The sequence below is a fragment of the Cydia amplana genome, chromosome 1 (assembly GCF_948474715.1).
Source record: "Cydia amplana chromosome 1, ilCydAmpl1.1, whole genome shotgun sequence".
Classification (NCBI taxonomy): Eukaryota; Metazoa; Arthropoda; class Insecta; order Lepidoptera; family Tortricidae; genus Cydia; species Cydia amplana.
In genome coordinates, this window is record NC_086069.1 from 728491 (window position 1) to 742147 (window position 13657).

The 13657-nt window shown below is 37.0% G+C and overlaps 1 protein-coding gene across 1 annotated transcript in view; it reads left to right on the forward strand.

The window, feature by feature from the left end:
* Positions 1-1101: 1101 nt before the first annotated feature.
* Positions 1102-13657, forward strand: part of LOC134652110 (dystrophin-like) — a 115808-nt gene continuing 103252 nt past the window's right edge. Inside the window, exon 1 of the mRNA XM_063507310.1 lies at positions 1102-1218. Within this exon, the coding sequence (XP_063363380.1) occupies positions 1148-1218 (71 nt within the window). The 5' untranslated portion in view covers positions 1102-1147. The remainder of the gene's footprint in view (positions 1219-13657) is intronic.

Genomic DNA, 13657 nt, shown 5'->3' on the forward strand with positions numbered 1-13657 from the left:
CTGACCAAAAATACGTCAAAAAAATAAAAATCTGCCCAGATTTTAAAATATATTTTCATCCGGCTTTCACGTAAATATGATGTAGGTGGTGATTATTTCAAGGACTCTCGTAACAAATCGAAACATGCCGATTTTAAACATGAATGATGCGATGAGATTCGAAATTTTAAAACATCATGCTATAAATTTTTCATATCATGTTGTCCCTCATCAGGGACATAGGACTCTCAAAAGGGATTTCCATTCTACGCGATCCAGCGCGGTCTCCAGCTCCACCCAGCCAAGGCCTGCTGATACAGCCTCCTTTTCAAGTTTTCATATAAATAATTGTAATGTGTCATATTCATATCTTATCTTTATCCTGTTTAAGATTAAACAATCACAATCAGAATTACTGTATGCAATATTACGTCTTAAATACAAAAACTTAGAAACGATATGTTTGTACCAGTTGACATTATACTATAACATGTTCTCTATTGCCCCCAGGACCTCCAATCGGAGATCGAGACCCACCGCGATGTGTACGCGTCGCTCACCGGCACCGGCCGGCGGCTGCTCGGCTCCCTATCCTCGCAGGAGGACGCCGTCATGCTGCAGCGGCGGCTGGACGAGATGAACCAGCGATGGCACCATCTCAAGGCCAAGAGTATGGCTATCAGGTCAGTAGTTTCAGTACTCCATACCTACAGGATGACAAGGCACCCTGTTTTCGCAGGTGGACGCCATCATGCTGCAGCGGCGGCTGGATGACATAAACCAGCGATGGCACCATCTCAAGGCCAAGAGTATGGCTATCAGGTCAGTAGTTTCAGTACTCCATACCTACAGGATGACAAGGCACCCTGTTTTCGCAGGTGGACGCCATCATGCTGCAGCGGCGGCTGGACGAGATGAACCAGCGATGGCACCATCTCAAGGCCAAGAGTATGGCTATCAGGTCAGTAGCTTCAGTACTCCATACCTACAGGATGACAAGACACCCTGTTCTCGCAGGTGGACGCCATCATGCTGCAGCGCCGGCTGGATGAGATGAACCAGCGATGGCACCATCTCAAGGCCAAGAGTATAGCTATCAGGTCAGTAGCTTCAGTACTCCATACCTACAGGAACACAAGGCTCCCTGTTCTCGCAGGAGGACGCCGTCATGCTGCAGCGGCGGCTGGATGAGATGAACCAGCGATGGCACCATCTCAAGGCCAAGAGTATGGCTATCAGGTCAGTAGCTACAGAACTCCAAACCTACAGGATGACGAGGCTTGTCCTCGCAGGCAGATGCCGACATACTGCAGCGGCGACTAGATGAGAGGAACCAGAGATGGCACGATCTCAAGGCTAAAATTATGACTATTAGGTTAGTACTTTTACTTACCCCTGAAGCAAAACAAAAAAACCTAGAATCTATTTTTTTGAACTCGTAGGGGAATCTAGAAGGAGATCGCAGTAGGACTAGTGGGTAGAGGGCCCACATTGCACGATCTAATACGACTGCACTGGGGGGAGGGTTTAAGCGTTTCTGACCTTCCCCTTTGGCGCTGGTGCCTGATCCCATGACGTCCCAAAATGGCACACATATTGACATGCGGGAAACGCCGGTGTGGGTTTAGTGGGTAGGCTCTGCCCCCTCTTTCAAAAAACCAGGAGGTGAGAATCCCACATTTTCATATATTTTGTTAAGAGGACCCTGAAATCGAAATCTAAAAAAACCTAAAACCTTGGCAATCAGGAAATTATTTATACAAAACATGAACACAATTATTTTATCCAAAACATAAAGGCAACGTACTATTCTTACACATTAGGTATTTCAGCAATCTCACAAACAGTCACATTTAAAATCAATAAAAATCACAATGTGACCACATGGCGGACAGTCCCGTCCGGTTAACCGGTTACAGCCGGATAAGTGGATTACGGTTTGCCGCCGGCTACGAATAATTGCCGTAATGGCGGCAACGGACTGATAAGTCGAGCATTTGGAGTGTGGAGATTTGGTGTAAACAGATACCTATCATGGTAACAGTTTTAAATGATCCACGGTTAGTTTCACTAGAAAAAAATCGGGAGCTCGAAAACAATACACAAGGTAATAATATCCCGGTCAATATAAGTCTGTCATAAATAGAATAGAAAAGAATATATTTATTTGTATTAATTGTACATCGTACAATATTTACAATTATTATAAGATAGCTTAGCTTATATTATATAAATTAATTTTATGGTTTGTTAGTGTCATGGTGTTAGTTTGTTTTAAATAGGAGGCAAACGAGCAGACGAATCGCCTGATGGTAAGCAATTACCGTCGCCCATGGACACCCGCAACACCAAAGGGGTTGGAAGTTGCCGGAAATTTTCTATGGGCTTTGGCGCAAAAAGCGAAATTTTCCCACTTATTCTAGTATGGTATCTTTTCCACAACACAATTCTTCTTGAGCTTACTGTGGGGGCTTAGTCTATTTGTGTAAAGAGGTCACAATTCCTAGTCACAGGTATCACAAATTTGCTCAAACTCCTTCCTAATAAGATAATAAACCTCACAGAGCCTTTACTATTATCAATAAACACAAGGCAAGCTACTTCGTAATGATAAAGTGGCAATTAGGAAGGAAATCTCTGCATAAACTGCAGATTAGGATCCTCGCCGCAAACCTTATTAGCTTGGACAACGGCGCGCTTCACAATTGGCGTAGTATTTTGAGACGAAATACGGTGCATTTAATAGTTAGGTTGTATTGTATTGTAAGGGCGCTTTTAGCTAATAGCCTGCAGAGTTTTATCTATAGATGTAGTGCATAATTGTTTTCACCACACCAACTGGTAAAGGCTCTCTTGATTGTTAAAAAACTGATAGCAAAGTTGCATTTTATTCACATGTGATGTGAGGCAAAGTACATAATCAAATGCAAATTTGGAGTGATTTTCTTATGTTTGCTGGTAGAATTGACTTTTAAATGATGATTTTGAATGTTAAATATTTAATAACATTAATTGGGATTTGATTTTGTTTGATATCTTACAGTTAATATTTTCTTCTAGTTGGTGTAGTGAAAAATAACTATTTCCTTCATATTTTATCGGAAACGTTCGTATTTGTAATGCTACTTCAATCAACCTCAGTACTTTTTGTACCGAGACTGACTGAAAAGCGAGACACGTTCGTACGTTTCCGTAAAAATACGAAGGAAAACCATTATGCAGTACCTACATCTGTATTCAATTACTCACGTAAATGTTTCAAAATAATTTCAATATGTATTTCTTACAAATTTTGTGATAAAAAAATAAATGATTTATTTCTGTGTTACACCCAATTAACCCTCAATATTGTTTTTACGCAATAAAGATAAACGGCGCATTCTAGATTTTCCGAAACCTAACGTTCAAGAGAAAATTTCCCACGAAAATTTAATTTTCTCGCTCAATACGCTGAAAAGATATGCTACTTTAGTTCTATGGCGTCTGTACGGCCATTATATTTTATTTACGACTGGCAACATTTCCTGTGACGCAATTACACGAAAAATTTACTGGCAACCTTTACACGGATTTGAACGTGTTCAAAATACGAGGCACTCAATATTGGGAATTCTGATGTTTAAGACCGAACGTTGCTAAGAATGCTTTTACAGTTTTATACTTCCTTAGCTCTATTTTAAATTATGTTATGGCAACAGTACGATCTTAATTTAAAAAATAAAATAGAGGTCATATAAGTACATACTAAAGAAAAAGTGACCAAGCCCTCCAGTGTCGGAGGCCGGATTCGAACCGGCGTCTACATGCAGTTTACGCGGCTAACTGCACTCTGGATCTATAGATAACTGAGCTAAAGACGGCAATTTCTAAATTATTGGAAATAATATGCAATATCAACTGAGCAGTGTTGCTACTATAATCTTATATTTAATAACTACAGCGGGCGCAACATGTGGTTCCATTTTTATCGCCTGTCACTATGCCCGTCACTTTAGCGCTTACGTACATACTTGTTAGAACGTCCCAGAATATATCAATTTTATAATAATTATGCTTTAACAGTTTTACTTTCACCTTAAAATTAAATAAAACCATTCGCAATTACCTCGCCATCTCTAAAGTAAACCGTCTCCCTGCGAGATGTGCAGAAAATTGTCATAACCGTATTAGAGCGTAATTTTAGAAATTATTACCAATTGACCGGCAACTTCAAAGCATTTGCTCGTAATTGGTAGCCGAGGGCTAGGGCAAATTGTCTCGTCTGATACGGAGGAAGGGGGGGGGGGGTTGAAATTTGTAACTAGGATGATTATGAATTTTGAGAGGTAAGTAATGTTGTTTCGTGATTGAAATAAGGAGAATGGTGGATTAGTAGGCAATTTCTTTCGGTATCCTACGAGTGTAGTAAAGGTAAACTTGGTACTATGACTACTAAATATTTTGTTAAGTATTGCAAAATTTACAATACTTAATAAAATAAGTATATTGTTTTCTGTTCGTTCTCTACAAATAAAATGCGAAAGTAACTTTATCTGTCTGTCAAAGACCTCTTAACGCTTAAACTGTATTAAAACCGATGTAGATGTAAGGTATGCATCATCGTGAAAGGTATGCAGATGAACAAACGAACAGACTAGTATTTTTTATTTCGTAAAAAATCTTCGTTGATTGTAACTATTTTCTAGAAAAAAAAATACAACATCGTATGCAAACTATTGAACATGAAGTTACGTGTAACTATTATTCTCTTAAAACATTATAATACAGCAAAATATTTTATTCCTCCAACAAAATATCAAATTACTTACAGTTTCCCTCGAATAGCTTAAATAAATACAAAGTGTAAAGCGTGCATTCTAGCGCCGCGCCGGGGAATCCTGAGCAGCCTTCCCTTTTGTGAGGTATAATGGACGCTGTCTTAAATACTATGATAATAGGAATAAAGCTTCTGTAGGGAAGAGAGGGTCAGAATACATATACCTACTGCGAAAATTAATTCAAAATCCCTGCTAATATTATAAATACGAAGGTATTCTGTTATCTTCACTTCATTTCTTAAACCGCTGAGCCGATTTAGACGAAATTTGGCATGGAGATAATTTAAAGCACATGTAGCTTTTGATAATCATCATCATCATACGCAAATAAAGTCGCAAAGAAGCTAATGCGGAAATATTTCAAATTTTTTATGGTAGGATTATGTGCGTATATGATTATTTAATCAAAAGGCTTTAAACAGTTTTAGCAGTCGATGTTTGTTTGGTATGTTCCAACATATATTTAAAATATATGTTTTTTTTTATGTTAGCTTCTCTATACACTCCCCTTACTAAAAGAAGAATAGGCAGCAAAGACATCTAATAGAATAAAGTACTTCAACTACGATATTAATCTGTCCTCCACATGCCTTTAATCGGCTCCATGTCCATTAGCATACGTGATTCGATCAAGCGATAACGCCGCGTTAACGCAATGCCAAGCTGCATGGCGATAGTGTTGGGCTGTGGTCGCCGAAACTTGATTCTCTCTCTCTCTAACCAACCATTTAAAGCGTAAAAAACCGGCCAAGTGCGAGTCACACTCGCGCACGGAGGGTTCCGTACCATCAACAAAAAATAGAGCAAAACAAGCAAAAAACGGTCACCCATCCAAGTACTGACCCCGCCCGACGTTGCTTAACTTCGGTCAAAAATCACGTTTGTTGTATGGGAGCCCCACTTAAATCTTTATTTTATTCTGTTTTTAGTATTTGTTGTTATAGCGGCAACAGAAATACATCATCTGTGAAAATTTCAACTGTCTAGCTATCACGGTTCGTGAGATACAGCCTGGTGACAGACGGACGGACGGACAGCGGTGTCTTAGTAATAGGGTCCCGTTTTTATCCTTTGGGTACGGAACCCTAAAAAATGTCGAAGTGGTGAGTTCAACTCCCTATAAAGGGGCCCATTTATGATCAGTCCGCCGGACGATATCGGCCTATGAGTTGTTTGGAGCTGTCACCTTTTGCGTTTAAAGCCGGGTTCACATTTGTCTGTCGTGTTGTGTTGTGATGCATCAGAACGGTATCGGTTTCATACATTTAATATGGTTGCGTTCACATTTCTCTGATGCCGTGTGTTGTGACGGCTTGTGTTGTGTCGCATCACAAGCGATCCCGGTCCGCGTCAGGACGGGTGAGGTGCGGGGGGCGGTGCAGCGACACGACACAGCGCATCAGACTAGTGTGCACGCGCCAGTGTTGTTGTGACGCGTCAGAGCCGCATCAAGTATGGACGAGGAGTGTGAACTCTCCGAGAGCCAAGACGGAACTGATAAAAAATGCGTCATAACACGTCATATAGATGTGAACAGTATGCCATCACGACAGAGAGCATCACAACACAACACGACAGATAAATGTGAACCCGGCTTAACTGACTGGTCGATATCGTCCGGCGGACTGATCATCAGTGGGCCCCCTTTACGATCGCCTGTTCTAATGATTCTGGTTAGGAAAAAAAATCAAAAAGAGGGTCAAAAGTTACGTTAAGATTCTAATTTAGGTACCTGCATAGCGAGTTTAAAGGCTAGTAATAGGAAAACCCCGTTATCAATGTTGTAGTTCATTGAAACTAAAGATTGGCAAAAGTATCTACCATAGAGAAGGCCTGAGTAGTAGTAAGTAGGGACAAAGTTCTTTGTTAGAAAGAGATAACGATATTCATAAAAGGTTAGCTGTGTCCGGGACTTACGTAAGTAAAACTTACAAGTGTATCTTGGGCCTAACTTCACCGTTGGTGCCCAACCTCGCCCAAATTAAATATTTTTTTTACATTACAAATATTTTTATTTTTTTATACAATTTTTTTTTATTAATTTTACTAATTAATTAATGGAATTTATTAATATAATGGTCATGCAATTATTAGTCTCTTTTTCTGTAATATATAAAACATATTTACCTATTTCTGTCTACTCAAATTCGGCTAAAGGCTCGCCGAAACGAGTCCATCCCCATTCCTTAGCCTGTCCAGTATGTAGCCATTGTAGCCACGCGTGATGTCTTGATTGGTACACTGATTGTATGGACACTGTTTAATTATATCTATGCCACTGACTTCGCCTACATGTAGGTATAATTGAAAATTAGATTTAACTTGGAGTTAATCTACTGGTTACAATTATAGTATTAGATAGCTTGGCTTTTTTATGCAGATACTAGTGTTGTATTTTTATATAGTAAAATCTTCAAGAAAAAGTTACAGATATTACGACATATTACTACGGTTTCACAATATTTAAATAATGTCCATGATCAAGTGCCCTCGTTGCAAGTAGTTATTTGAAATTGCTAAACTGGTAGATAGGTAAAAGTATCTGAACATACCTTTATTGCTAAAGGAGTAAGAATGTAGGTACCTACACATATGCAACTTCTTTTGGCAATCTTACATTTATATTGCTGACTGTAGTTACAGTCAAAAAATTTAATTTCCGACCTATTTCGTATCTTGTCATAGTGACAATCAATATGAAAGTCGTTAGAGACCTCATACTATTGTCACAGTGATTGTCAAAATGAGTAGGAGATTAAATACTTTGACTTTACCTCATTAATATAGAATAAAGAACTGGATACCCAATCAGCCGCAAAAAATGGCCCCACAAAAGTAACGTTAAAACAGATCACGCGTTACTTTTTCGTTTAGTCTTGTTTGGAACGCTCAAATGTGAAGTTGTCAACAATTACGAAATGTGCCGTTAGAATATGTAAAAATAACAATGATAAAACAAGGAAAAATGATGGAATGTATTTCTGTCGGTTAGTTCTTTGGATAGCACTACATAATTTATGTAATCTGGTGGTAATTTTATGGTTTTGAATAAATTAATTTGTTAGTACCAAAGAAGGGATGTCAAGGAACAAAAATCTAATGAGTCGATGTGAGGTCAATATTTTTTTATATTTTTATATGGAATTCGTAAGGAATAATATTATGTTTATATTCAAGATTTCCAAGAAAACCTATGCGACGTGCAAAGTGGACTGCTATTTAATTATAGCAAGAGATAGGGGTGATGCAGTTTTAAACAAGGCAAAACTGCACTTGTGTGTTCGGCCCATTTCCCTGTTTCCGACATATCCACCAATAAGGGCTTATATCGACTAACTGTAAATGCTAAACCTGTCTGAACACAGTGACAACCACAAGATTTTATAAAGTATGGACTTCATAAAAAAAATCCAATCAGTACCTAAATGTCCCCGTGCACCCGTGCGATGAGTAAATATAGATCTAAAATACACAGTTATTTTATTTAATAAGTTGAATTTATTTCAAGGAAATTAGTATTTAAAGTCGTATAGGTACTTACTTAATTATTATTATTATTTTAATTTGAACCACGAATTAATTTTATTTGAGCTCCCGATTAAATTAAATTTGTTTTATTTATTACTTCAATTGGTTTTTCTGTACAGTAATACCTATTAAAGTGTACCAAAGTGACTCCATTCGTTCATTATTCTCGTTTGACTTGTTTGACGTAAACACGTTACGTTTAGTGCCATCGGACTAAGTTTTTTAACAGTGTTGGTACTTATGTTTGCAAATTTGACACTTAATGCTTACGACATTAAACTCTTTTCTGTACGAAACATTTATCTTGACTCAAAATTTACGTAAGCGTTTTTATCATCAATGCAAATGGTGCGAAATGTCATTCTGCTCCACATTTGTTGACGTTTTTGTTCCGCTTTGTGTGTCTATTTCTTTTATATTAAGTCAGTGCTTTACCTATATCTCTATTCTCTATTAAATACTTCACAAAAAGAGTTACGCGATATCTCTTGAAAATATTGCTGCTTTTATCAGTTTTATAGCTCGGAATAAAATAGCTTTATATCCATATTATATACAGCGAACACATATCAAAGTCCGAACATAAAAGTCGTCAAACAGCAGTAAAATCATAATAAAATTTCTCTTTTAGGACTTTTAAATCTGCGATATGTCAATGCCTGTCTCCTTATCATTTTATGATCTCTTAGGTACGAAATTAATCATATAAGGAATTAAATTCTTGTTGTATTCTGTTGAGGTGTTATCGCGAAGCTACAGTTGGGGTTTAGAAAAAGAGTGTCAAGGTTTTGAGGTTTGCAGTTATAAGCGTATATTGTGCTACAGTTACTGTTTTAGACTTTGAAAAATGGACTAATAGATTGATTAGACTTATATCAACCGGGATATGAAGTAATATGAACCGTGATTACCTTTTGTATCGTTTTCGAGCTCCCGATATTTCGACGCAGTTACATGCATCTTCTTCACGGGTAACTAAAGTTATCAAAGTTGTGTAACTTGTGTATAAGATTGATATTTTTCTGAGACATATTACTGAAATATTTCGCGTTAGCGCAGTATTACATTATTTTGACCTAATAATACGTACGCGCAGTACAGTTGAGTCGCTCGCGGTACAATTCCCTTGCTTGCTCTAGTCAAACTTCTATCGTTATTCTAGTTCGTTGTTCATATATTATGTACTATATAAATATTATTATAAATGATGTGATAAAGTACTTATATTTAATCAACAAACCGTATAACTCTATGACAGATGTTGCCGATTGATAGCTCAATAAATAATCGGCAAAATTTAATTTTCGTCGAACGGTCGTTCTTGATGTTCCGACCGTTTTTGATGTTGTGGTCCAAGCAGGAAGCGAAAACGGAAATGAATGATTAAAAATGCTTTTATGATATGGAAATACTGATAGCTTTACTTTTAGCTGTGCCTGCGATCTCCATAGGTAGGTACCAAACTTTATCTAAATTGGTTAAGCAGCTTAGGCGTAATAGACAGACAGACAGAGTTACGGTCGCATTGTCTGATTGGGAGGTCTCTTCTCAGTAAGGTATAATGGATAAGTATGACTGCGAGATTATAAGTGTGCTTGAATACACGTTGATTATAGTTTATACATTTGCCACTATTAAACACAAATAGCTAGTACGAACTCGCAATAAATACTAATCAATATGTAAACATGCATGCCCTAATGTAAAGGCTAACCACACTTACCCGTAGTTTTATCGCTGTGAAACGTAAAATCGCTTCAGCTGATGCATTACACCAACCGGAAAAGTGAATTAATCACTCCAACTTAACGATATATCATAAATCATTTGCCCTAATCTACTACAAATTGAACCTTATCATAACTACATAGGGCCCTGTTTGCACAGGCAACCGTTCTGTCAAGTCACCCTTATTTTTCGAGCAATTAATCCTGCAATTTTTGTTTTGTTGGTAGTAAACAACTTTGTTATTGGTTATTGAAAAACGATTGAAGGAATGGAATAGAAAATGGGTAATTTTTGTGTTGGGTAAGTACTAAAATAAAAAAAAGTGTTTATGATGTTAAATCATAGCTTAACTTACCTATATTCATGTTACGTAGCAAAAGTGAAAAACCACAAGTATCAAAGCTGACCCGACAACCAAACCCGCGACCCCGCATTCCTGTGCCACTATGCCTTTGTCCTGCATACTTACGTGCCGTTGGAGAACTTACTTCAACCTCCATTTATTGCTCAACTATGCTGATATTCACAAAGCAAATGCACTGGAAATGTTTGCATAAGAATTACAAAACATTTTGTTGTTTCCCGAACTATACCTAATAAAAGTTGCTCACATTCACGTCGTACAAAAATTGTAGGTTATTAAATAAACACCCTATTTTTATTAGCTAATAGTCAATAAAAAATCGAATTAAGAATGGAAATAAGTGACTGTCTGCAGAAAAACGACAATTTGGGACATTTTATTATTTTGATCAAAAGCACCAACGATTTTGAGTAGGTACCTACCTAATATGAACTAAAATAAAAGTTTTAAAATAAAAATAATCCAAATGTAAGAAGTATAAATTCCTTCCCAAGCGCTAAAAGAAATTATAATTGAAATCATGCTTGAATAGTTGTCTTTGACCGTACCAAGTTTTTCGCATTTTTCAGATGCTATATTATCATTTGTGGTGTACTCGTATTTGCAAAGGCATATTTATTTATAACTAGTTGATAAAACTTGTGTATTTGTTTTAATTTATGCTGAATATTACATTGGATTCGATTTTTATTCAGGATACGAATTAGTATCTATGATACGGTGGGACTATTTATGTTGAATTATGTAAGATAGTTTCATAATATAGATATATTCAAGAGCCGTGAGAGCGAACTTCTCCATTTATGGGCAAAAAATGCTTTCTTATGTTTGTCCCGCCAGTTATCCGTCTGTTCAGATTTTCTCGACTGATTCTCGTGAAGTTTTTAGCATTTTTTGTCTATTTATATTTTGGATTTTTTTTTATATATTTTTGGGTACAGTTCTCATAGCCCCTAGTTTATTTATATTCGATAAAGACCACGTTCTAAGTATCTGACACTTGGGAACCCTTTAAAGGCGCATCAAAAACGACTCTTCTCGCGTATACCGTTTTATGGCCCACTTTACAAGTGATGCGCAATAAATGTTTGCGAGTAGTGCAGATGTGTTCGCGGGCGATAAGGCGGTGGTCATAAAGAGCGTTTTATTTCGTTCCGATTGAAGATAGAGATGTTTGGGTAGGGCTATAGAACGGGAGACTAAACACAGAGAATGTGAATTTTTAATGGCCGTGGCCAGTTCCTAAAATTGATCATTTTGTGATGTGGCAATCGTTTCATGTAATAATCGGTTGGCCACATCATGAAAAAATCAAACATAACCTAACCATATCATGAAATAATAAATTCTATTCAATTAGAATGAATAACGAACACCCCTTAAGACCCTGATATATTTAAAAATGCATTGCTATGTTGCTATATCTGAGTAACTAGGCTCACAGTGGTCAAAAGAAAAAACAGAATAGGCAAAAAATAAATAAATCAAAAATAGGTACATCCGGTATGTCACAAATTCATGTCCAAGGTTCTCAGCCACGAGAACTCGTCTTGGAGTTCCAGGGTAGGCTTTGAAAGGGCAATCCTGTACTACATGTTGGGCAGTCTGCGATCCTGCGCCACAATCACCATATCCAGCCATAAAAATGCTTAGAATGTGCGATACAACCGAACTCTTAGCGCATTATGTTAAGCTTGCATCTCTCTCTCTCTCTCTCTCTCCCCACCCATCTCTCTTTCTCTCTTTGTTAAGCATTTTTCCACTGCCACTGTGGCCTCGTTTTCCAATAAAAAGCGATCTGCATGCGTGGGCCCGTAAAATGCTTAGTGATTCCATCGCGAATAAAACAAGCGACGAATCGCTTTATAGTGCTTTTACGGGCAGAGGCGGGCTAGTAGCCTAGTCTATTAAGAGTTCGAACTAAGTTTATTGGCTAGCGAAGTCTAATTGATAATTTATTATCAACTTAAACCCAGATAATTATACAACTAGGGAACAAATCAAATTATTTTTGTAATTTTGTTTTTTTTTAACCAGTTAATGATGTTAGCGATCTGTTCTGTTCCGATTATTATGTTCTCGCCTTAGTATGTATTTAAGCAATTTTTGTTGTGTTTACCTCTAGTTTGGGATATGTATAGTGACTTTAGGTTAAGGTCAGTGGCAGGATGAGCAAAGTTAAATTAGCTGGTGTGTACAGGCCTTTATTTTTTTCATACCTAAATCTCTAATTAAGGTACAGTAGAACAGTTTTATTTAATCCCAAACCACGAGGACACCGCACACGGCCCTCTGTACTGCGACCGCAGCGCAGGTGAGTTGGGAACCTCTGCATGCGGTTTTGTTCGTAGAGTTTGAGACAAAGTTGGGTTGACCGTCGGCGAATGTATTTACTATGTGTTTAATTAGCGAACCTCGTTGTCAATGTTGCAGTTCATTGAAAGTATAGGTTGGCAAAAATACGTTGGTATTCATCACTTCGCCTTTAGTACATTAAATCATAATTCCGCTATAATTTCTAAATTCGCCTTTAGTACATCACTTCGCCTTCAGTACATTAAGTCATAATTCCGCTATAAGTAATTTGTGTCATGGGATTCATGGATGTGTTCAACATTTACGATTTGGCAAAAGTTTTAATATAATTTTTATAATAAGAAAATAGTTTAAGGCGAAGTTGGGGCGGTTGTTTTAGTTATAAAAATTGATAACTCAAATTATTATATTCCTAATTTGATTCGCGGCAATATTAAACTTTTTAAAAGGCTAAAAGACTGTACAATTTATAAGCGTACATTTTATATAGAAATATGATTCTGCGGTGTAAATTGCTCTCTCGCAGCATATTGAGTTAGCTAGTCCCAGTTAAATCACTTTAGTGGGAGTGGAGGCTGTTACTGTATTGTGATTGAAGGCACATTCAGCATCAAATGTAGCGGATCAGACTACCCGTCAAAAGTATACTACAATTTTGTTTGTATTTTGTTTAATTTTGTACACATTGTATAATTTTGGCAGAAATGATTCAAGTCAAATCAAGTCAAAATATACTTTAGTCATGTAGGCCTAGCAACGAGCACTTATGAATCGTAACATACTTATAAATTATCTTAAGCTAATTATCAGAGCAATTTATTGATGTTATTATTCCATAAGAATATTGGATTATTATACAAATCAAATTTAAAACAAATTTAAGAATTTCACAAAAGGATCGTCAAACATGAAAAAAAATTGTATA